This window comes from Stegodyphus dumicola, chromosome 1 (genome assembly GCF_044657685.1).
Source record: "Stegodyphus dumicola isolate Sdum_Otavi_A_Nest chromosome 1, ASM4465768v1".
Lineage (NCBI taxonomy): Eukaryota > Metazoa > Arthropoda > Arachnida > Araneae > Eresidae > Stegodyphus > Stegodyphus dumicola.
In genome coordinates, this window is record NC_140768.1 from 139,175,971 (window position 1) to 139,200,691 (window position 24,721).

At 34.3% G+C, this 24,721-nt stretch overlaps 1 protein-coding gene across 2 annotated transcripts in view; it reads right to left on the reverse strand.

The window, feature by feature from the left end:
* LOC118201885 (uncharacterized) overlaps positions 1-22,791 on the reverse strand; it is a 40,727-nt gene extending 17,936 nt beyond the window's left edge. Inside the window, exons 1-2 of one of the 2 annotated variants that reach the window (XM_085821377.1) lie at positions 22,634-22,791; positions 15,187-15,405 (exon numbers count right to left, since the gene is read on the reverse strand). In XM_085821377.1, coding sequence (XP_085677503.1) covers positions 15,187-15,305 — 119 coding nt within the window. In that variant the 5' untranslated portion in view covers positions 15,306-15,405; positions 22,634-22,791. Of the gene's footprint in view, positions 1-11,556; positions 11,696-15,186; positions 15,406-22,633 lie in introns of those variants that run through there. The other variant, XM_085821378.1, reaches the window with a different exon arrangement.
* Between the last annotated feature and the right edge of the window lie 1,930 nt (positions 22,792-24,721).

A 24,721-nucleotide genomic window follows, 5' to 3' on the forward strand; every position in this document is an offset into this window, starting at 1 on the left:
GGCCCAGCTCTGCATAAAAATCGTAGTATCTAAAATGCCACGTTACTGCAGTTCATGTATCACGAAGCATTTTTACATTGACTCTAAGCGAGCTGCAATCACAGTGGTCCAGTTGTCGACTGCTATTCAGAGAAAATGGTTCAGTTATGAAACTAGCTGTCATTCCACACCAATGACAAATTGCATAGCAGTCATTCCACACCAAACGGTGTGGAATGACTGCTATGCAATCGAATACAGTAGAAGGATGCAATGGAACTAAATCGAAAACATGAGGGATTTCTTTGGCCCAAATCGATTAAAAGCGTTTTGAATCAGTATCTTCATGTTTTAGGGCCGAATTCAGGTTTCAAAAATTACAAATTAGCGATCTGTAAGAAAACGATTTCCAGATTGTACGCACTTGTGCGAGTGATTTGCAATCTCACATTTTCTAATCGGTAATTCATGGTTTTTCACGGACGAATTTCTCCCTTACACGGATGGCCTTTAAATGGTAATTTAATGGTAATTTTAACGCCTTTAAATGGTAATTTGCTTACTTCAAAGTTTCTTAAGGGTATACAACATATTAAACCTGTGTAACAAAAGGTTAAGTTAGATTCCGACCCATATTTCGTTTAACAATATTGCATACAGCGCCATTCCCCCTGGTGGTGAGGTTTCGTAGAAAATAAATTCCCATGACCTCCGCTTTTACACGGTTACCAAGTTTGATAACATTTGATCGAGTAGTGTTCTTTTTATCACCGTTTCAAAGTGGAACTTTAATTATAATCACCCTGTATATTATTAAATTTTAATTTGAAGCTATGCGTTATATGTATACAATGTGTAAGATTTTCCCTTTTATGGAAAAAATAAAGAATCGAAGCAAACATACTTAGGATAATGGACCAAAACTGAAAAAAATTTCCCCTCCGTCCGAAAATAAAATATTGAAACTTCGACCTTGAATTTATTGGATTATTCGAAATAAACAATTTGACTTATCTTCTAAGCCCTAGTTCCGACAACAATTCCGTCAAAAATTCCGAATTACTGAAACTGAAATAAAAGGTTTAGTATATATTCACTGTATGTTAATAAAGTAATCAAAGTGTAATAAAAACAGGTTATAGAATTTACGCCGATAAAACTTTTTGTCTGAATGCACAACATGTAATGGAAGAGAAGGCTTGTAGAGATCTGTTTTTGACATGCCTCTAAAAGTAAATGTCATACTCCTTTTGTCTCTTCAATGTCAAAAAACTTTCGTTTGAGAGGCAACTTTAGTTTTTGGGAAAGAAAAAAAAATACAAGAACACAAATTTGAAGAACATGCAGGACGATTGAGTACACATACTTATTTTCGGAACACAAGCGGTTCTCCGATTGGTTATTGAATAATGAAAAGATGCCTTGTCATGCAATACAAAACATTTGGAATACGTTTTCTGACTGAATAACGTAAGATTAAAAGTCATCTGCTCAATTCACAGCCATTTACAAGTCAACTACTCGGGCAATTGCAGAATCGTTTTGATTCTGAGCTTGTAAGACAAACCTAATATTACTGGATATAAACACTTCCTTAATCTTCCGAGAACATTCCTTCTCTAGCTCATATTCCAAGAATATTAAGTGAATACAATTATTTCAAAACAAATTGAATATTCATTTGCACTACGACTTGGTAGTTTACTAACGAGTTAACAAAACTTAAATTCTACATTTTGTGTCTAAGAATACAACAATATTTTAAATATTTACAAATAAAATATTAAATAGGAGATTTAATTGGAGCCTCACCAGTTGCCTAGCATTTGAAGATTGTTAAATACTAATTGTTTGTTGCGAAGTCTAACCCGGGCTTTTTCATGGTTGGTTTTCGTAGTTATCTAGGTTCTCTTTACAAAGGTTTCCTATGAAAGCATCTTAACCAAATAGCTCCCATGTTCTTTCTATGTTCAAATAACCAACTAACCTAGTTTAAGCGCGATGTAGCTTGCGAGTCGGGAGTAACATGAAAGATACGGCGCTAATAATTGAATTGCTGTTACGGTACGCTGTTTCTAAACTTAGATGGTCATTCCTTAATTAAATATAATTGATTTGTAACTTCTACTAGAGCTGACGGTAAGAACTAAAGTGCAAATAACTATTACCATGTGCAATCTTGATTAATATAAAATTAGAAATATTTGCATTCAAACAGAAAGTTTTATGAAATATTTGCAGTTACTTTATAAGAAGGATTTATTAATAACCGTAATAAATACTTATTATATTACTGATGATTATAATTCAGTTCTTGACAATTACGTTCTAAAATAGAATTTTAAGGATATAATGAAAATACGCTACGCATAAAAATACATTTTAGGATAAAAAATGAAATGATTTTTCTTGTGTTTAAAAACTTCTTAAATTCCTTTAATAAACATCGTATCCTCGTTGTTAATTGAATCCAGAATTTGTGTGTCGTTTATATAATTATTCTTACTTGTCCACAGAACCTGCTAACTTATCCAGCCATTAAGTAGCTGCAGATCATTTCTACATAACCATTGAACTTCCATTTATTCGGTCTCTAGAGTGTTGTACGTTTATATCATAGTTTGACTTTTATAAAAATGATTATTCTAAATCTTATGTTTCTATAAAAATATACTGTGCTTTAAAAATATGGATGATAGTATCATCCGCTCTTTCAGTCACTTCATAAGCAACAGCTTGTTTAGAAATAAATTATGCAGTTAATGTCATAAAATATTTTCGTAAAATTCAAATAAACATCAAACGAAAGTTCTCAGTTTTAGAAAATTCGATTTAAAGGAAGTTAAATTAAAGTAGCAGACGATAAAACGCCGAAGATAAAAATTTACTCTTAAAAATATTTTTTTAAAACAAGAAAGAAAGAGAGAAATTTTTAAAATAGTTAAAAATTTTAATATTATCATCTATAATTTAAAAAAAATAGCTTTTCATATAGTATTAATAAATATTTATTACGCATCATTGAGGGAAAAAATTTCATATAATTAATTCTCTAAAATTTTACTTGAAATTTAATGTTAAAAATAGCGATGGCAATTCACTGTAACAAAAATTCATAAACCACATTTAAGCGGCTGAGCGGTAAAGACGCTGAACGCTGGTAGTTCGGTCCGAGGTTCGAATCCCGCGAACGGGCTGGCTGCATGGACGTTTTCGTGGTTTTCCCCATATGTAACGTGTATACGAGCCAGTTTCCCTTAGAAAGTCCTCCACCAAGGCATTCCTCCCTTTAGGCAGATAGCCCTCGTGTGCTTTGCCATAATTGAATAACCCATAACCCATAAACCACATTTGGCGTTATTATCGCTCAAAAAAAAAGATGCTAAATTTCAAAACAAGAAAATATGTAAATTCGTGTCTATCTTAGAAAATATTGAATAAGAAAGTCTAATTTTTTGCAGGTATGCTTAGAAATACACCTGCTTTTAGATGATGGTAAAAATATTATAGGTTATAATTCAAAATTGTTTTCGAAAAATTTATAAAAATTATTTAAAAATAGAAATTTAAAAAATAGAACGCAAAAAATAGGTAAATTTTATTTGGAATGAACCTAAATTTCGAAATGTGAAAGGAAAAATCAAAAAAGTTTAATAAAAAAGAGATATTAATAAATATTTGCCAAATTCAATTAACATTGAGGAGCTAAAATTTTCAGAGCTAATATTTCAAAAACTACTCGTACAATTTTTACAACACTCGGCCTTCTGGCATAATTTGAGTCGTAGAATCGAAATATGGAAAACAATTGGTATGTAATTTCAGAAAAAGTCCGATTTTGTGTGAAAATACCTATGTTAAAATAGTGCTATATATAAATATAATATATATCTTAAGTCGCGCTTTCGAGACATGAAGAACGCAATATGAATTTCGTGAATCGCCCCAGTAGAACGGAAAATATAGCACTGTAGCTTTTTTTTTTTTTTTTTTTTTTTTTTTTTTTTTTTTTAGCAGTGTACATACTGAAATATTAGGTGCACAATGTTATGCTGGAATAAGTAATTAGTACAGTGAATTAAAAGTTAGACCCTATATTGTAAGGATCTTAAGTTTTACTAACGTTTATTTTATTTTAAATCTTTACTATCACTTCTTATTTTCTACTTCCGGCCAGAATTATAAGCGTGAAGGAATTTATGCAAAGTTGTCTGGCGAACGCCAAGTATTTAAGTGTGGCCTTTTTGCCAAGCAGAAGAGAGGAAGCCGTGAGTTCGAAGCAGGCCGCTTACCTTAGAAGTTACGCAGTTGCTACTTTGCCTTCCAGGCCAGAGGTTTTAATCCTCTTGATAAATTAAACGTATTGTAGTGTTCACAGTCTCTGTGCTACATACGCTTTCTGTTATTATAAGGCCAATCTTATTCTAAAGTTAAATTAGAGTTTAGTTTTATTTTGATATCTTTTAAGTTAGACCCCGAGTGGAGGGTCATTGTATTCCGAAGTACGGAAGTCATTGTATATAAAGAAAAAATAAAGGGTTTTGTATACCCTTCGTCTGTATCCTGTCTACTTACTACAATTAGGGAACATAGCTTTAGTAAGCTCTCTGTTCTAGTCAGGTCATTGTATGTTTCCGAAGAAGGTTAGAAGAAACATTGAACCTGATAGTGGCGCCCGACGAAGAATAACCATGGCCGAGTTTCAAGAAGAACCTGTGCTGCCTGCAGAAACAGCTCAGAATCCAGAAATGCCAGCTGCCGCCCTGGAAGGATTTGGGTATATTGTCCAGACCATGCGCGCTTCGATGAAACCAGAAGCAACGTATAATGGAAACTCACAGGTAACCAGTTTTTTGGAAAAATTGGATGACCACTTCATGCTCTACCCCGTGCACGAGTTTCAAAAAGTTACCTTAGCTACCAGCGCTTTGAGGGGCCAAGCGCTTAACTGGTTCAAATGTATCGGCAGAAGTCTCTTGGGTCAAGCAGGAAGTCCCACCTATACCTACGAAAATTTCAAGACTGCCCTACTAAAAGCCTTCCCTGTTGTAAGGGATCGTGCGAAATTAGAAACAGAACTTTTCAGTATATATCAACAAAGAATGGAAAACATCTCCAGGTTTATTTTAAGAAAAATTCACGTTTTCAAGCTCTTGTATGGAAACCGTCCGGATCCTGAAATAATTCAAGTGATTTTGCCGAGGTTACTACCCCAAGTGCAAGACTTTATTGAATTGAGAAATCCGACTACACTGGAAAAATTATTTGAGCTAGCAATCCAGTTTGAAAGTAGAAGAACGGCGGACGTCGAAAGAAGACGCCAATATCAACAGCGAAACCAATTTGGTACGCCAAGACTACAGCAAACTCAAGCACATGGCTACGGAGAAAAAGCGAATCAGTGGGCAAGGAAACCCGAGCATTCAAAAACAGCCGGCGAACGTCGACAGTTCAATAGCAACCCAGGAAAAAAGTCTCAAGGCCAGTGGAGAAAGAAGGAAAGCACCGAAAGAAAAAATAATTTAAACTAAAACGGATTTCTGCTGACGAGAGGGTGCGGAAATCCGAAGGCCACGAAAACCCCTCTTCCTACAAGTTAAATACAGTAATGGTGAAAAATTTAACTCTTCCGAAGATTGATGTCTTGGTAAATAATATCCCGGCCACCGCACTCCTGGATACCGGCGCGCAGTGTTCCTGTGTGGCAGAAGTCTTTTTTAGAAAGTATTTTCGCAAATACCGCATATATAATGCGGATAATACAACAGTATTAGCGGCGCAAGGAGAACAATGTAAGTGCGTAGGTAAAGTACCGTTGTACATCCGTATCAAGGACGAACAAGTAAAGGTGATGTTTTTTATAGTAAAGAATTTGCAAGCACACTTAATACTAGGAATAGACTTTCTTTCAGACGCACAAGCTACACTGGATTTTAATGAAGCGTCTCTTAAGCTGACGATGAAACCAGTGCGTGTAGAAAAGGTTGAACCGCCAAGGTTAAATCTCGACCACCTGCCTAATGACGAGCAAGATAGAATCCGACAAGTGGTAAGTGAATTTGCTTCCTTATTTAGTGATATTCCAGGATTTACCCAGGTTACTAACCATAGTATTGACACCGGAGATGCATTGCCGGTTCGTCAAAAACCATACCGGTATCATAAGAATAAGGAAAAAATTATAGAATGGCATATTACCGATATGCTACGTAAAAAGATCGTAACGCCTATCTCAAGTAGTTATGCTAGTCCGGTGGTTTTATGTAAGAAAAATAATGATTATCCTTTGGAGCATCCAAAAAGGTGGAGATTCGCTATTGATTACCGTAAATTAAATTCCATAACGAAATATCCGGTATATCCGTTACCGATTATAGAAGAAATTTTAAGGAACATAAAATCAACCAAATTTATGACAACTTTAGACTTAACGAATGGTTATTTTCAAATAGGGATCAGGCCTGAGGACGTGCCTAAGACTGCTTTTATAACCAAGTCTGGCACTTATGCATTTTTGCGAATGCCGTTTGGCCTTTCAGGCGCCCCAGCAACATTTCAGCGATGCATGGACATTGTGTTAAAACCTGTTCTCGGAAAGTCCACATTTATCTATTTAGACGATATCATTATTACTAGTGATAATCTAGACCAACATGTACAGGATTTAAGACAGGTGTTTTCTTTATTAAATGAGGCCGGTCTAAAAGTTAATGTCGAAAAATGCAAATTTGCAGCCCCTGAATTAAAATATTTAGGTTACAAAATATCGCAAAAAGGGATCGAGACAGATGAATCAAAAATAATCGCTGTACAAAAGTATCCGACTCCAAACACGGCAAAGAAGCTCTCTTCTTTTCTAGGACTTTGTTCATATTATAGGTCCTTTATAAAAGATTTTGCGGCTATCGCTGAGCCGTTGTTAAAATTAAAAAGGAAAAAGGCAAGATTCTCGTGGACGGCCGAAGCCAATAGTGCTTTCGAAAAATTAAAACAAGCATTAACGCATGCCCCTGTGTTGAAATTTCCTGAAAAGGATGAAAATTTAGAAATTTCAGCGGATGCTTCGGATTATGCGGTAGGAGCGGTACTTTCGCAAAATCAGCAGCCAGTAGCATTTTTTAGCCGAACTTTAAATCAAACACAAAGAAACTATTCCGCGACCGAGAGAGAGGCACTTGCAGTTCTGTTAGCAGTGCAAAAGTTCCGAGTCTATTTTGGAAAGGCGCCGATAACAGTATATTCTGATCATGCGGCGGTAACTAGATTGTACTCTGGAAAAAATTTATCCCCAAGGTTAATAAGATGGGCACTCAAGCTGCAAGAATATAATCTGGTAATCAAGCATACCCCCGGAAAGGAAAATATCGTAGCAGATGCCCTGTCACGAATTAAATTAGACGAACAGGGTAATACCGTAAAAGTTGCAATGCTGACAGCGTGTACAATAAATTCCCGAGAAACTGTAATAACCGAACTGGGTAAGGATCCTGAGTTTGGAAGTATTTATGAGTATTTGAAGGATCCTGAAAATTTTAGCCACCAAGATATTGTGGCGATAAGAAATAGGGCGGCCCATTACGAACTAATAGATGGTCTATTATTCTACACAAAAACTACGAATTCCAACAACGAATTTCGACCTGTTATCCCAGCTAGTCTTAGATTAAATATCCTGCAAGAGCTCCATGACAGCCCTTTAGCTTCTCATGCTGGTATTCGAAAAACTACTCAACGCGTACGCGAGGCAGTCTACTTTCCTGAACTGCAAAAGTTAACAAGGGCGTATGTCCAGTCCTGCCCAACATCTCAAGCCGTTAATTATATTAATTTCCGCCCGGCCGGGTTTCTAAATAGTATTAAATCCGAATTTCCAAATGAAATAATCGGCATCGATTTATTGGGCTCTTTCCCAAAAAGTCAGTTAAACAAAAGTCGCTATCTCCTTGTTATAGTTGATCATTTTAGTAAATGGACCGAAATTGTTCCCTTAAAACGAGCCTCCGCGAAATTAGTTACCGATTCTATTTTAAATAAATATATTTTAAAATACGGGGCGCCCCTAAAAGTTATATCGGATAATGGTCCTCAATTTGTAAGTAATATATTTGAAGACATGTGCCAAAAACTGGGCATACGTCATTTAAAAATGGTCCCGTATCGGCCGCAATCAAATATAGCGGAACGGGTCAACAGAAATATAGTGAAAATTATCCGTAGTTATGTTAAAAATTTTCATAAAAGCTGGGATAACTATGTCAATGAATTTGCTTTCGCCCTTAGGACCGCAAAACATGATACAACGGGCAAAACTCCTGCAGAGTTATTTCTAGGCAGAAAGGTTATAACACCGTTAGATAAACTATTTTATGTGCAACAAAGAGCCCCAGAATTTAAAATGGGTGATATAGAAAAACTAATAAAAGAAGCAAAAAAGAATACGGAAGTAGCACAAAGAAAACAAAAATTGTATTATGACTTGAAACGACGGGGAGTAACTTATAAAGTAGGGGATGAAGTACTAAAAATTAAGCATTCACTTTCTTCAGCACCAGAAGATAAAACTGCCAAATTTTTTCCACGCTTTGAAGGACCATATGTTATAGAAAAAATAACTCACGCTGTTGTAGTATTAAAGGCAAGAAATGGTGAAACCTGTTCCGCAAACATTGACCAGATAAAACCATTCTATGACCGTAATAAAATGCAAATCTTTTCAGATCTTTTGCACGATCCGGTACGGCAGACACCGCAGGTACAAGTTCCAGAGGTGGGAAAACGACAAGTACAAGGGCAAGCCAATGAGAGACAGAAGCAAGTGAAAAGAAAATTGCCCGCGGAAAAATTGAAGGTACAAAGAAAAAGAAGCCGTTCCACCGTCCAAAAAACAGAGTTCACGAACACCCCCAGAATGAAGAAGGGAGAAGGACGACGTATGTGGAAAAGACCGGGAGAAAGGACGGCAACTATAACCCGGCTGTGAAACGGAAGATTGACTCATCCGACAGAACTCTCCGCAGCAAAAGTCGCCGAACTGCGGAAGGGCCATCAGCGGCGGAGGAAAAAGTACAAGAAAAATTTGAACGGCCAACAACGAGGTCCAAGCAGGATCACGACAGAAGTTTCCCGGTTCCACCAAGACCAGCTGCCTTCAAACGGCCAAGACCACAAGCAGAGGACAGAAGGAAGATGTTCAAGGGTGGCCGTAGTGGTGAAAAACGGAAGCTTCCAGAGGAAAGCACTGAAGGGCGAGCCCGTACAAGAAGGAGGATCAACCAAGCTACGGTCTGCAGCACCTTTAAAGACTGGGCCCAGAAAAGGATGTCTGAATATTACAAAGATAAGTAAAATTTTATGTTACTTTACAAACTTAAGTTAATCTTTCATTCTTACTGCAAGTGGCAGATTTCAAGAAGTTTTACCTCATGCGAGGTCTACCTTTATCGCCAAAAGGGCGAGAAATGAGTTGTGACCGATTTTCTTATTATGTTTTTCAATTACTCGCACGTAAAACTAAAGTTGATGTATAATAGCGTTGTATAAAGACTTAAATATTGTAAAAAGTTATTGTATAAATTTTATTTAAAACATTCTAACAAGAAAGAAGTTTTAGTCTGAAAGACTTTTTGAAATGTAGTATTATTTCAATGTAGAAAGAATTGGCACTTGCTTTGAAAAGAATAGAAGTTAACAATGTACTACTAATGTATGTTTTCAAATGTGTAAAATTAACGGCATCTTGATATGTTCTTGTATACATGTGAACTGTTATTTTGAATGTTTAGAAATAACGTGATATGGTAAAAGTGAAAGTAATGTTAAAAAAATTTGTTATTCGTGTGACTGTAAAGATTAAATCATGGTGAATATGTGTTAAAGGTTGAATGATGTAGTTAGGCTCTCTGACGCTACACTTTAGAGTTAGCCACTTTCAGAATAGTACCTCAGGGTCTAGAGTTGAAATTAGGGTGTGTTAAGAGGTCTCGTATGTTGAATTTTAACACGTTAGTGTTTTGATTGTAGGAGGAAGTGTTGAACACATAGACAGAAACACATTCGTGTTTGGTGTTTTTACAACACATGTCAGAGAGCACGGGGAGAGATAATTAAAATAGTCATGAATGAAATAAGAATGTTAAGAAAAGTATATTCTATATGTTATTTGCAATGTCATTCTGTAACATTTCATTAAACTAGTTTTCCTTCCAGATCTCTGGAAGGAACCAGAATTGAATAAAGCTCCTGTTTTGATGCAGTACAGATGAAAAAGAAAAAAGATTGTTGTATATTCCGGGAGCTGCTATTGTAACAAATTTCTTTCTTTTAAAATTTTCTAGTTTCTAGCTAAGTTACGATTGTAAAAGTTTGGCCTCGCGTTAGTTTCTAGAGCTAAAAGTTTTCAACAAGGTCGTTTTAGACCTCAGTTTCAAACTAATTAACTCTGGCGGGAAGTATGTAAGGATCTTAAGTTTTACTAACGTTTATTTTATTTTAAATCTTTACTATCACTTCTTATTTTCTACTTCCGGCCAGAATTATAAGCGTGAAGGAGTTTATGCAAAGTTGTCTGGCGAACGCCAAGTATTTAAGTGTGGCCTTTTTGCCAAGCAGAAGAGAGGAAGCCGTGAGTTCGAAGCAGGCCGCTTACCTTAGAAGTTACGCAGTTGCTACTTTGCCTTCCAGGCCAGAGGTTTTAATCCTCTTGATAAATTAAACGTATTGTAGTGTTCACAGTCTCTGTGCTACATACGCTTTCTGTTATTATAAGGCCAATCTTATTCTAAAGTTAAATTAGAGTTTAGTTTTATTTTGATATCTTTTAAGTTAGACCCCGAGTGGAGGGTCATTGTATTCCGAAGTACGGAAGTCATTGTATATAAAGAAAAAATAAAGGGTTTTGTATACCCTTCGTCTGTATCCTGTCTACTTACTACAATTAGGGAACATAGCTTTAGTAAGCTCTCTGTTCTAGTCAGGTCATTGTATGTTTCCGAAGAAGGTTAGAAGAAACATTGAACCTGATAATATTAGTACTGTGTGGTACAGTGTCTTGCTACTGGATTATTTCTGCTATTTCCTAAGTACATTAACCAATGTACAAAGATATTAAAACACATGTATTAGGTACACAGTAATCAGTGGGTATCCAAGCGTTAGGTAAGTGCTACTTTAACATACATTAACAATAGGTACTTAATGCAATGCTGAATTAATAGTTGGTGCAATTAATTTTAAAGTGAGACCCTAGTTTGATTTTTGCGATACGGTGCCGTGTTACAGGATAAAATGTGCAGATGCACAGTTACATTATCATATATACAGAACATAAATTCATATACATATATACAGACATTTTGAATACAGGCACATTAGGTACATGATTATTCAGTGCGTAATAGATGTATATTAACTATATAGTGCCAAGATATGTGATAATACTAGTAGATACATGGGTACAATTACATATAAACAAGGACGTACAGACACAATTACATGCAGACAAAAGCGTATATACGCTTATATTTGGTACATAATATTCATTGGTGACATAAATATTTAGTACTTACTTCATATACTTACATAAACTCTAGATCCATAAAATAATGTTATAACTAGTAATAGGTGCTCATTAATTTCATAACAGGACGCTAGGTTGATATTTTGCCTTACTGTGTCACGTTACGTAGAAATATATGCGGGTGCATGGGTACAGCTTCCTATTTACAATGCTATACTGTACTACCTATTTACAATACATATATCATTCGATTTCATAATCAATAGGTACATGGCACATTTATATACATGAGCAGATGGTACATTGTAGAGTACCGTTGAGGATAATTGATGCAATTAATTTTATATTATTTTTAAAATAATGCATTTATACGCAATTATAAGTTGAGTAATTGTCATTGGGTACATATACATTAGGCGCATAATACATATACGAGTACATATTCAGATATTAGTTTCTTAATACAGTCCTAGGGCAAGTAATTGGTGCTGTTATTTTTACATGTTACATGATGCTGTACGCGATTGGATGGATAAACTAATATACCGGGTGATCAAAAAAATCAGTATAAATTTGAAAAATTAATAAATCACGGAATAATATAGATAGAGAGGTAAAAATTGATACACATACTTAGAATGACATGGGGTTTTATTAGAAAAGCAATAATTAGAAAATCAATAATCTGATCAGAAAAGCAATAATTAGCATAACAAATTAAGACAAAGCAAAGATGATGTTCTTTACAGGAAATGCTCAATACACTAAAGTGACAAAAGTCATGGGATAGCAATATGCAAATATACAGATTGCAATAGTATCGCGTAGAAAATATATAAATGCGAAGTGCTTTGGAAGGGCTTTCATTTGTGTTCAAGTTATTCATGTGAAGAGGCTTTGACGTGATTATGGCCGCACGATAAGAATTAACAGACTTTGAACGCGGAACGCGGTAGTTGGAGCTAGACGCATGGGTCATTATTCCATTTCGGATATCGTTAGGGAATTCAACATTCCGAGATCCACAGTGTCAAGAGAGTGCCGAGAGTATCTAATTTCAGGCATAACATCCCACCATGGACAGCGCAGTGGCCGACCACCTGCACTTAACGACTGAGACCAGCGACGTCTGAGTAAAGTTGTCAATGTTCACAGACAAGCAACACTGCGTTAAATAACCGCAGAAATCAATGTGGGACGTACGAGGGACATGTCCGATAGGACAGTGCGGCGAAAATTGTCTTCCTTGGGCTATGCCAGCAGAAGACCGACTCGAGTACCTTTACTGACATCACGACATCGCCTGCAGCGACTCTCGTGGGCTCGTGAGCATATCGGTTGGTCCCTAAACGAATGGAAAACCGTGGCTTGGTCAGATGAGTCACGATTTCAGTTGGTAAGAGCTGATGGTAGGGTTCGAGTGGGACGCAGACCCCACGAAGCCATGGACCCAATTTGTCAACAAGGCACTGTTCAAGCTGGTGGTGGTTCCATAATGGTCTGGGCTGTTTTTATATGGCATGGACTCGGTCCTCTGGTGCAACTGAACCGATCATTGACTGGAAATGAATACCTTCAGCTACTTGGAGATCACTTACAGCCATTCATGGATTTCAAGTACTCAAACAACGATGGGATTTTTATGGATGACAATGCGCCATGTCACCGGGCCACAATTGTTCGCGATTGGTTAGAAGAACATTCTGGACAATTCCAGCGAATGATTTGGCCACCTAGATCGCCCGACATGAATCCCATCGAACATTTATGGGACATCATCGAGAGGTCAGTTCGTGCCCAAAACCCTGCACCGTCAACACTTTCACAATTATGGACGTCTAGAGAGGCAGCATGGCTCAATATTCCTGCAGGGGACTTCCAACGACTTGTTGAGTCCATGCCCCGTCGAGTTGCTGCACGTCGCCGGGCTAAAGGAGGACCGACAAAATATTAGGAGGTATCCCATGACATTTGTCACTTCAGTTCACCATCATTCCTCAACAATAGCTGTAGTCGAGGAATAATGTTGTGAACAGCACTGTAAAGCATGTCCGGAGTTATGGTGAGGCATTGGCGTCGGATGTAGTCTTTCAGCATCCCTAGAGATGTCGGTCGATCACGATACACTTGCGACTTCAGGTAAACCCAAAGCCAATAATCGCACGGACTGAGGTCTGGGGACCTGGGAGGCCAAGCATGACGAAAGTGGCGGCTGAGCACACGATCATCACCAAACGACGCGCGCAAGAGATCTTGCACGCGTCTAGCAATATGGGGTGGAGCGCCATCCTGCATAAAAATCGTACGTTCCAGCAGGTATTTATCAGCCAGGCTGGGGACGATGCGATTCTGTAACATATCGGCGTACTTTTCACCCGTCACGGTAGCAGTTACTAAACCAGAATCACGCATTTCCTCCAAGAAAAAAGGCCCGATTACAGTACTTTTTTTAAACTTTTTTTTTTTTTTTTGGTTCTAATAAAAGCCCATGTCATTCTAAGTATGTGTGTCAATTTTTACCTCTCTATCTACATTATTTCGTGATTTATTAAGTTTTCAAATTTATACTGACTTTTTGATCACCCGGTATATACTAATATACATATACACAATTATTAGGCACATAATAATCACTAGATCTTAAGCTTGCATAGTAATCTCTCAATATTGTGAGCTAAACTCTCAACTAAACTGAGAACTGATGCTTTCTCTGGTCCTATATAGTTTTCTCCCATCCCGCCAGAAATGTCCAGTACCTTTGGTTTTTCGACCTTCGGTTTTCGGGTTTTTTTTTTTTCCCTGGAAGGCCTACATAGTTGCAGTTACACAGGGCTGGATACAGTTGCGTAGGGATCGGACCAAAATATCACAAAATAGTAACCGAGTACCAAGTTTGATGATGGCTGGCGATTTCTCGCCAAATTTGACGATAAAAATTAGTTTCCAAAACCGTCGCCAGCTAAGTGCAATTTCGCCAAACTTTAGTGTTAAATGCACCCTGTAACCGTTGTTTTCCGGCATTGCATCGCGCTCTTGAAGCCCTCCATGTTATATTATACAAGAGATGCTATAAGTTACATATAATTTCACTAAAATCATATATATATATATATATATATATATATATATAGATTTATGTTATTCTCCCATGGAAAACGTATGATACCTCTTAAAAGAAAAAAAAAAAGTGTAAAAAAAGAAAACATAAATAATTACATGCTTTTTTATAGCAAATTAAAAATTTCTTATGTTCTCAGCTAATTCAATTTATTTGAAACGAAATGCATGGCAAATACAAAAGGAAGTATTTTACTAGTGCTACTAAAAATATGAGGAGTAACGTATATGTTCCGATAGATGTCCCTTCGAAAAGAACATCAGTTGACATTTCAAATAGAGCTCTCCTCTAAGGGTTTTCAGCGACTTTTAGAATGAACGAAAAAAATATCTTTCAAGTATTTAGTAGAAATGAGTAAAGATGTCCTTCTGCAAATTTTTAGGGGAATGAGCTTGTCTTGTAAATGGGCACAATTATTTATAAAAAAAATAAGTATTATTTCATAAATATATTTTTAAATACACTTTCCAAAAGCTTATGCAGCTCATTGCAACCCAAAATTTTGCTGTAACATGAAAAGGTATATGTAATACAATGTAATCTTTCAAACTCTTTGCGCAAAGCGTAGTCTTACTTGTTTTGAGGAATGATGTCGCTGTTTTCTCGAGCATTACTGGTCCGTATGATATCTCTATCCGTGATTTGATGAAGAGTTGCCACTTGGAGTATCGGACAAATAAGCATGAAAGCCATTTTTCCTAAATATTATCAGTAACTGTATTAACTTTAGTGTTCTAGGTATTGGCAAATAATAGCTTTCAAATACAGTTCTGCGATTCAGCTCGATAAAGTCCTAAAATAAAAAACAAAAAGTTTTATTGGATTATGTAAGGAAATGTATCCTCCGGTACTAACACCACTTCTATACCTGAAATGGAAGTCTTTCTATACCTGAAATTGGAAGCCCAAAACGAAACGGGTCGAATATCATAGCAACAGTTTTCTGTTTGGTGGGTTGTATAGTGAGATTGACAAATGTTTTATTGTAAGAACAGCAGATAGCAATGCGGCTCAAAATTTCCCAGAAATTATTCTGACATGTTCGACAACTTTCATGGTTCGACAGCAGCCAATTTTTGCGGTCGACGAGATAATATATACATATCTAATCATTTTCTAGTGTATAAACATGAAAGTTCTTACTCGTTCTCTCATTTTTCATTTTCAGCTGTTCTTCAAATGAATATACAAAATAATACGATATTTAAGAAACGCGGCAAAAGGTCAAATGATTTAAAATTCTGATTTATGAGGATACTTGAGCGCTGAAATTGGGTACTCGCATATTAACTCAACTTCCTTGACGTAGTTCAGTGGATTTTTACAGAAGAATGAGATTTATAATTGAGAGAAACTTCACTACACATATATTTGATGTTAGAATTCGGAATTTGTACCGAAAATCAATCAGTAAACTTACTTACAATCTCTCTCGGTACTTACGCGTTATCGAAACGATAGCAGAAGTCAGCAAATTTTCAAAAAGTGCCAAGTTCGGGCAACTCTGCGCATAAATATTCTTCAGGCAACCCTGCTCATAACAACTCTTCGGTCAAGCAACGTCGCCATTTTCGAATGCATGCATTTGTTGCATTATAAATTCCAACGCTCTTTAAAAACAAATTGTAATATTTTTTGCCTTAAGTTTGATTTGAAAATAAACGCTTGTAGTATTTCCCAGCAATGGAACAAACTGTAGTAAAATTTCTTCAGGGATACAGAATTTTGCCTATCTAAGGGGAACAACAAGGAGATTCGTTTTTTAGATAGCCGGTGCTGCAAAGTTTTGCGGGATCCCTGCAATTCTCTATTTTTTTTTTACGCGAAAACAGTTCGTTAAGTATTTGGAAAAAGGAATAGCAAAACAATATAACAGAAAAATTTGAAGAAGAATGTAAGTGTTTTATTTTTCAATGTACATCGAAATCCTTATCAATAATAAAAATTTGCATTTTAAATGGCTTAAAGTACATTTTCTTTTCTTAAAGTATATTTCGTTAAATTAGAGTTCCTTTTCGTACATTATTCATAATGTTTTCCTTCTTTCAATAAATATCGATTGTTTGTAATTCTCAAAGATAAATTGAGTTAAACCATGAAATTGCATTCGATAAGTAAGTTTTAACTTTGACCTCTGCGCCAAGGTGGTTGAGTTAATAGGTAAGTACCGAGTCCCCCTTTTTTTTTAATCTGGTAAAAATTCCGTAGCAATCATTTTCAGAATACATTCGATGAAGTGAAGAAAACCACGAAAACGCACATGCAGCCAACCCATTCGCCTGGATTCTAACCCGTATCGGAACTACCAGTGTTCAGCAATTTTACCGCTCGGCTGCTAATGGACTTAAGAAGAAAAAGGCTAAAAGATGTTGATATGTACAAAACCTTGAAAAAGGTCGTGTTTATAGTTTATGAAATTATAAAAGACTATTCACAGCACACTCCTGAAAGTATGAAATTACCCCATTCGACATCTATGCCTTTTTCAGTATTTGAACCCGGCCCCTTCAGTACGATAGTCAGAGTCACTGACCACTATTTCGTTGTGCAACTAACACTACTGCACGTCATTGACTCATATTCTGCTCCCCAAAAGCAACTATTTCCTACTCCTGTGTCTTCGTGGGGAACACTTTTTTATGAGAAAAAGGTGGGAGAACAATTTTATAACCGTGTTTGTCTACTTGGTAAATCCTAAGTAACATTTGCTTTCCTGGATAAAGTCAACAGTTAGCAATTAAATATTAAAGCTCTGGAAATATTTTCGGTACTATTCCGTTTTGAGGACCGTAAAATATTGCAGCGAAAATGTATGCGCAAAAACGCCAAATGTAGCAAACGCAGCCATTCAACAGCGCGCTAAATCTAGCGTACGCGCTGATTTCAGATTGCGTAAGTTTATATAGTTCTATATTTCTTAAGACGCCATTGAAATGCTAGTTTAATTTTTAAATCCTTTTTTGATTTTAAATCCTTTTTTAATAATATCCTATGGATTTAACAATTTGGGAATTGCCCATGACGAAAAGTCGGCAATAGAATTTTAGGTAAAGTGCAGAATCACCCACTGCTTGACGCGTTTTTAAGAATTGCACAAACTCGGTATCCATGTGCACATCGACCTATTTTCACTTTAAAAAAAATCCTCAGAATTGCACAAAAATGGCAAAATGCCCTTGGCTTTGTCTATGTACACATCGACCTATTTTCACTTAAAAAGTAAAAGAAAATTGACAAAAATCCAATTGTTTTTACTGTTGTAAAAAGCGGCAAACAAGATAATGCACTATACCGAGAATATTTTCAAAGAAAAAGCATTATTCATTATAGAAAATTACGTTTGAACAACCAACGAGATGAAATTAAGCTTTAGCGATAAGTCGGTAGCGAAATAGCGATGCAGGCATTCATTCAGTTATGTTTAGCAATTTTTATATAAATTATAATAATGATCAGAAATAGTTATTGACTCTTATGCTTTCATTCAGTCATGTTTAGCCTTTTTCATATAAAATATAACAATAAAAGAGTATTATATGAAATTAACCTTTCGTCTAAATTAAAACATCAATCTTTGATAACTTGAAATAATGAGCTGCTACAACAGAATTAACATTCGAAAAAAGAATAATCACGAATCATTACTATTTGATACTTTGTTGGTTATCTGGCATATAGCGGGAATTGCCATTCAGCATAAAATAAATATAAATATGAATATTAACAAAACGTTAAAATGAATTTTATGAAATAATTAAACACATGCAATAATATAAAATCCCTGAAATTAAAAATAATTATAACCAGTCTCTAGAAAACTGCCTCCTTTCTTGGACGCCACTCTAGAAGACAATTTCAAAAAGAGGTTAACAACTCAACCGTTATTTCGCGTTTCCGACAGACTTTTCCATGGACAAAACTTTTTTCCCATGTCCCGGAGTAAATTTCTTTGGTGCTACTTTCGTAGACGGTTGCAGGAGTTTGGCGAATTTTTTTATGGCGAGCGATACGATAAACCTATTGCTGGACAAGTTATTTATGGTAACCGACACTTTGTTGTCATTTTATTTTTTAAATAATGCGATTTATTATGCATAAATTCAGTGTTTTAAATATTATTTATGGCTTCTAACTATTATAAATCAATTTAATTTTGCATTTTTATTTGAAATAAACATTTTATTGCTTATGACATTTTATGGAATTTTATGTTGTGGATGATGTAATGAATGTCGTCACATTACTTTAAAAGTAATTGGTTTTAATATGTATAAATTTAATGTAATGTTTTAAACATTATTTATTGCTGTTAAATATTAAAATACAATTTAATTTTGCATTTTTTTTTAAAAATGGTTTTATTATGTATGATTATTTAAATAATTTAATTCTATTCGTGATGTAATCAGCTCCCTTATTGGTTACAGAATATTTGTGCATTAACGAGCTGTAATCAGCTCCCTGATTGGTTACTGAATATTTATGCATTACCGCTGCATTTTAAAATTTTATTATTCATCTCTTCGAATTCCTTAGATTACATTTTTCAAATGTTTTCCCTTACTTAGATTACATTTTTCAAATTTTTTTCATTGATATCTAAATTATGATTCCGATTTTTTTTTTTTTTTTTTTTTTTTTTTTTTTTTTTTTTTTTTTTTTGTGGTACTTATCAATATACGACAGGTTAAATATTCAAAAAAAATGTAAGCATATATTTTTCTTTTACTTTATAATTGTATACTTCAATTTTAATTAAAAAAATAATACACTGTTTTAAAAAATTGCCGACATATTTATTGCCACATATGTTTTAATGTTAAATAATTATATAATATAAAATTTATTTTAAAAGATTTGAATGTAAGTAATATTTTAAGTCTTTTAAACGTTGGTATGATGTTTTTAATTGGATATTCAATTTGAGTAATATTTTAATCCAATTAAACGCTGGCGCAATGTTTTTATTCTATTCCTTTGCCATATAAAAGTAATAATAACCTTACTTTAGTATTTTATACTCGTAGTAAATGTATTTATTTACATTTGCCTGCCATCTTAAAAAACGACGTTTTCAACAAAAAAATTAATCCGTTATTTTTAACGATATTTATTTTTTTAAAGTTTCGAATACTTTACTATGCGTAAAGTACATAAAAACAGCGTTTCTCAAGATGGCAGACGATTGTAAAAACCGCGCTAACGTGAATCGCCCAAAATCCGTGAAACCGTCTACCAAAGTAGCACCATTTCTTTATGTTGCCTTTTATTAATTTTTTCACGTAATCCTTTTATGTAGTGTTTGTGGCTTAAATTAAATTTATTTTGTTAGGGGCTACTTTGGTAGACGGTTGCACGGATTTTTGGGGATTTACTTTGGGGCAATTGTTGGCGCGGTTTTTACAATCCTCAGCCATCCTAAAAAACGCTGTTTTTACGTAAAAACCGAAGCAATTATTTGTAATGTTTTTTCACTACATTCGTTTGCACAACTGCAGAAAAAATTTGATTAAATGCACATTTATATCCATATATTATGATGTTTCCTATTAAAAATATTTAAAATTATTTCCCACAATTGTTAGACTTTTTGATCCAGAAACAGGAAGTAAAATTAGAATATTACATTTTATTTCATTGCTGGGTGAAACTTCACAAATAATTTTTGATTAATAAGTACTGTTTAAAAACATTTGAACAATAAAATTATTGCCTAATGTGAGGATAACACTAACGAAAATTTTGGTGCAAAAGCTAAAAAGAGGCATCAATAACAACATTTTTACGAAACTTAACGAACATTTGAACCAAAAATTTACTGGAGTAGGTCGTGCAGCGCACATTCTACACAATACTATTCAAACAGCACCTGACTTACTTCCAGTGATTTTGATAATTTTATTGAAAAAATTTATTCGTATTTATATATATATATATATATACTGTGCGTGTTGGAAGTTTGAAGGAGTTATGTGAAAGCGCAGAAATCAAATATAAAATAATTGGGTGACATTAAAAAAGGAGATTTTATAGGATTATGTAGAAAATTTTTTTTGATATATTAGTAAACATTTTCTGAAAAATAATATTTGCGAAAATGATCTTTTTGATAAGGTGCCATTGGTAAAAAGATATGTTACTGAAGAAAAAAATTAAATGTTGGTTGTCTGCCAATGTGGAAACAGACAAAAAATGGACTGAGTTATTCCTCTATTTTAAACAGAATAATATTCCTTATGAAAATATTTTGAAAATTGTAGAACACGCGCTCTCATTTCCAGGAACAAATGCAGCAACAGGACGTGTTTTTTCTCGTATCAACAAAATATGGGCAATTAAAAAAACGCAGTTGAACATTAAAACTTTAAAATCTGTATTAAGGTTAAAATATAATTTGATCAATTCATGTGAAAAATTCCACGACATTTTAATAAAAGATCCGAATCCATTGCAAATGATTCACTCTGATAAAAAAATATGACCATGAAAGAAAATTATAATTTTTTTAATAAAATTTTCAATTAATTAAAAAGCATAATATTCAAATTATAGTTTTTTACAAATATTTTTATAGTTACCAGTAGTTAATAATAAATATATTTTTGTATATTTATAGACAAGTATATGAATGTATACAGTAAAATATATTCTTTTTTGAATTATTGGTCTGCTTTCATAACTAAATTAAAATTCTCATCTCATTCCATTTGTCACTTTAACCTAGAGACATCAAATTTTCAATAACATAGTCATTCTCTCCAATATGGGCATCTGAAAGCCCAAATTTGGAATTTGTTTTACTATCTCTTTCATATTCTGTAAAACTTTAACTAATTTTTGATTAATAAACTCAAGGATTTCAAAGCGAGCAATGGCAATTGCTCGCTTTGATTTATACGAAATGAATGGCAATTTATACGAAAACAAGAACATTTTTATCTCTAGCGAGACTGTGTATCAGAAATTCTAAAGATATGCTCCTTGTAATTGTTTTGTGATATTGCCGCTGAATTGAAATTTATTGTTTACGTGCGAAGAGCACGATATTTAATAAGTAAAGGTAACACCGAAAACGTTAAACGCCTCATTGGGAGTAATATAAAATCTGGAAGTATTTCAGATTTTTTATTTTATTTTTATTTTTAATTTAAATTAAGCCTGATCTTGAGTTATTTCCTATATAGGATTTAAATTTTAAAAAATCATAATGCAACTTTTAAAAGCTTATTTTTTGCAAATAAGTTTCAAAAATAATATACTTTTCGAAAATCATTCATGTAAAATTAATTCTTTTCTATAACTAATCAAAATGGCCCACCAGCGGCCGAGCGGTAAAAGCCGCTGAACACTGGTAGTTCGTTTCGGGGTTCGAGTCCCGGCGAACGGGCTGGCTGCATGGGCGTTTTCGTGGTTTTGCCCGTGTATAACGTGGATACGAGCCAGTTTCCCTTAAAAAGACCTCCACGGGGCATCCCTCCCTTTCCGTGTAGTGCCTAAGGGCGGAGCACGTAATAAATAGAAAAAAAAAAAAAAAAAAAAAAAAAAAAAAAAAAAAAAAGCTAATCAAAATAAATTTGACCATGTTCGTGTAAAATTAAGTCTTTTCTATGTCTTATCAAAATAAATTTGACTATTTCCTGCACGTAATTTAGATATTAAAAGATTAAAACGGAATTTTTGCAGCTTATGTTTTGAAAAAATATTTCTAAAATAGTATTACTTTCGAAAATATGCATTAAAACGTAGCCTTTCTCTTTTCCACCCAAACAAGCCTAGATAGGGGCTATCCCAAGCAAAAATGTCATCTGTAATTTTTCAAATCAATTCAACTAATTATTATGAAATATTCAACTTCTTTGATATAAATAAATATTCAACAGAATTCTCAGACTATAAGTAAATAGTAAACAGACTCGATCAATCTATTTTTCTCTTTGTACTTGTCTTAATATCATTTACAACTAAAGCACTAACTAATCATGGTAGGACTTTCAGAAAAAGAGGAAAAGCTTTCTACTTACCAAAATGGCTTGAAGCTGTTTAAGTCCAGTCGAATACAAAAGAAGCGTTTAAAACCGTTCCCGTTAAAAAGTCATTTAACGCGAACAGTCATCAAGTGAAAGCGAAATGCTCTCTTTCCGTTTCACATGCTGCGTTTTTAGCATATGGTGGATGACTCACTTCTTATCAAAATGATATTGTAGATGGTTTTATCAAGAAGGAATCACAATGGAAAATTCGATATTCACGTACTGCATTGAATCTGTGATCTCATTCAGGAATTATCTTAAGCTTATTATAGATTTGCACATAATTAGGCAAAATGAATGTGTTTCCAATGAAATTTCAGTGCATATCTCAAAGTGATGAGTTTTGTTCTGAGTGTATTAATATTTATTCGGATTTCGCTAAAATGGTAACTTATGCCTTAGATTAAAATATACTTAAAATGAACAAAAAAATTTTTTTTAATTTGTTTGAACAAATCAAGCTTAATTTTGTTAAGAAGGATGCTAAGCATTTCCTCGGATAATTTAATGTATATACAATATTTAATGAAAAATTAACTGTCAGTAGAGATTACTTACTAAAATGAGAAATTATAACGACGACTGGGAAATTTTGATAACGACTGTGGTGTTCAGAAAATTAGTTTCTGAGATTAGAAAGGTTTAAAAGAAAATTAATGAACTTTTTCAGGTTCTGCTGTATGCAGGGATTATCTAGCAAATAAAGTAGCTGTGTTACTGTACGATGAAGTACTGTGTCTATAATGGCAATGAAAGTAGGAAAGTTCAAAAAGAGAAACATGTGTTAGTAAAAGGGAGCCAAAAGCACCTAATAAGCAGCCACGGCTACCTCCTGAGAAGGTAACAACATGCCTTCTCCGGGATTCGAATACGGGCTCTCTGGTCAAAGAATCTTTTTGCTCTGGTAGTCGACTACCCCAACTACCATCCAGTGTCAGAAAATGTTCAACTAAAGTAACAAAAAGTCGCAAATGATGTCGGAAATAACGTGATTTTGTGACGTCATAGTTACGCAGGCTCACATGACCTCTGACGTTATCATAAATTTACCGTCTGTTGGTTCTGTAAGTTACAAACTGCATTCAATTCTTAGTCTTACATATCTTTGCTTTAACGAAAATTTTAAAACTATATTGCTCATTTCCAATTGTTTAAATATCCATTTCTTTTTTAATTAATTCTCATTTAATTTAGTTTCAATTTTTAAATTAATTTGCAGATATCAATTCGTAAGCGATTCCTCACGTTTAGACTGTTAGCTCTTTTGTATTAATTTCTTTTAGTTGGCAGTTAATTTTTTTATTTCATTGTTTTTTTGCTTACTTGTGAACATTTTAATTGAGGAATGCTTTTCAGTGAGTTTTCTGTTCTGTGTACTGGATCTGTTTCAGATTCTGATTACTTAAGAAAGCCGTGTTCTTTCACTGTTAAATTTATTTTTGTTGTTATCTAGAAAAATGCCTTTGCTTTAATTTTCTAGTCATTTCTATTGCTTAGTTCAATATATGGCACGCAAGCTGCTTCTTCATCTTGTCAAGTTCCGTTCACCTGCCAGATGCCTTTGGCCTTTTCCTTTTTAGTACCCTTCTCACTTTTCCTTTCTCCGTTTTCTCTTCCGAGATGTTTTCCATTTCCAGAATTCATTATGTCATGTGCCCTTGGGCTTTATTTAAGAAACCGGCAACGTTGCGCCTGCAATAGCTGGGTAATATAGATCTGTTTAAGTCGTGCAAGCTACACATAATTAGGCAAAATGAATTGCCTATTTCTCGTTATACCGGCATCAGGCTGTGCAGCCTTGAAAAGAAAAAGCCCACATCTAAATAAGATTGCCAGATGTCAACTTCTATTTAAGCCTAAATAAACTATTTTTTAACATAAATTATATTTAATTGATAAATTTATTTTAAAATGAAAGCATTTTACTATATATTAAAAAAATTTTTGAAGGCGCAAAAAATAGCATAGAAAATGATGGATGACGCAAAAATTTCGAAAAATCGCAAATACTAAAATTTTAATAGCACAAATTTTTTAAAAGTCGCAAATTTTCACAAAAAATCGCACGATCTAACAACA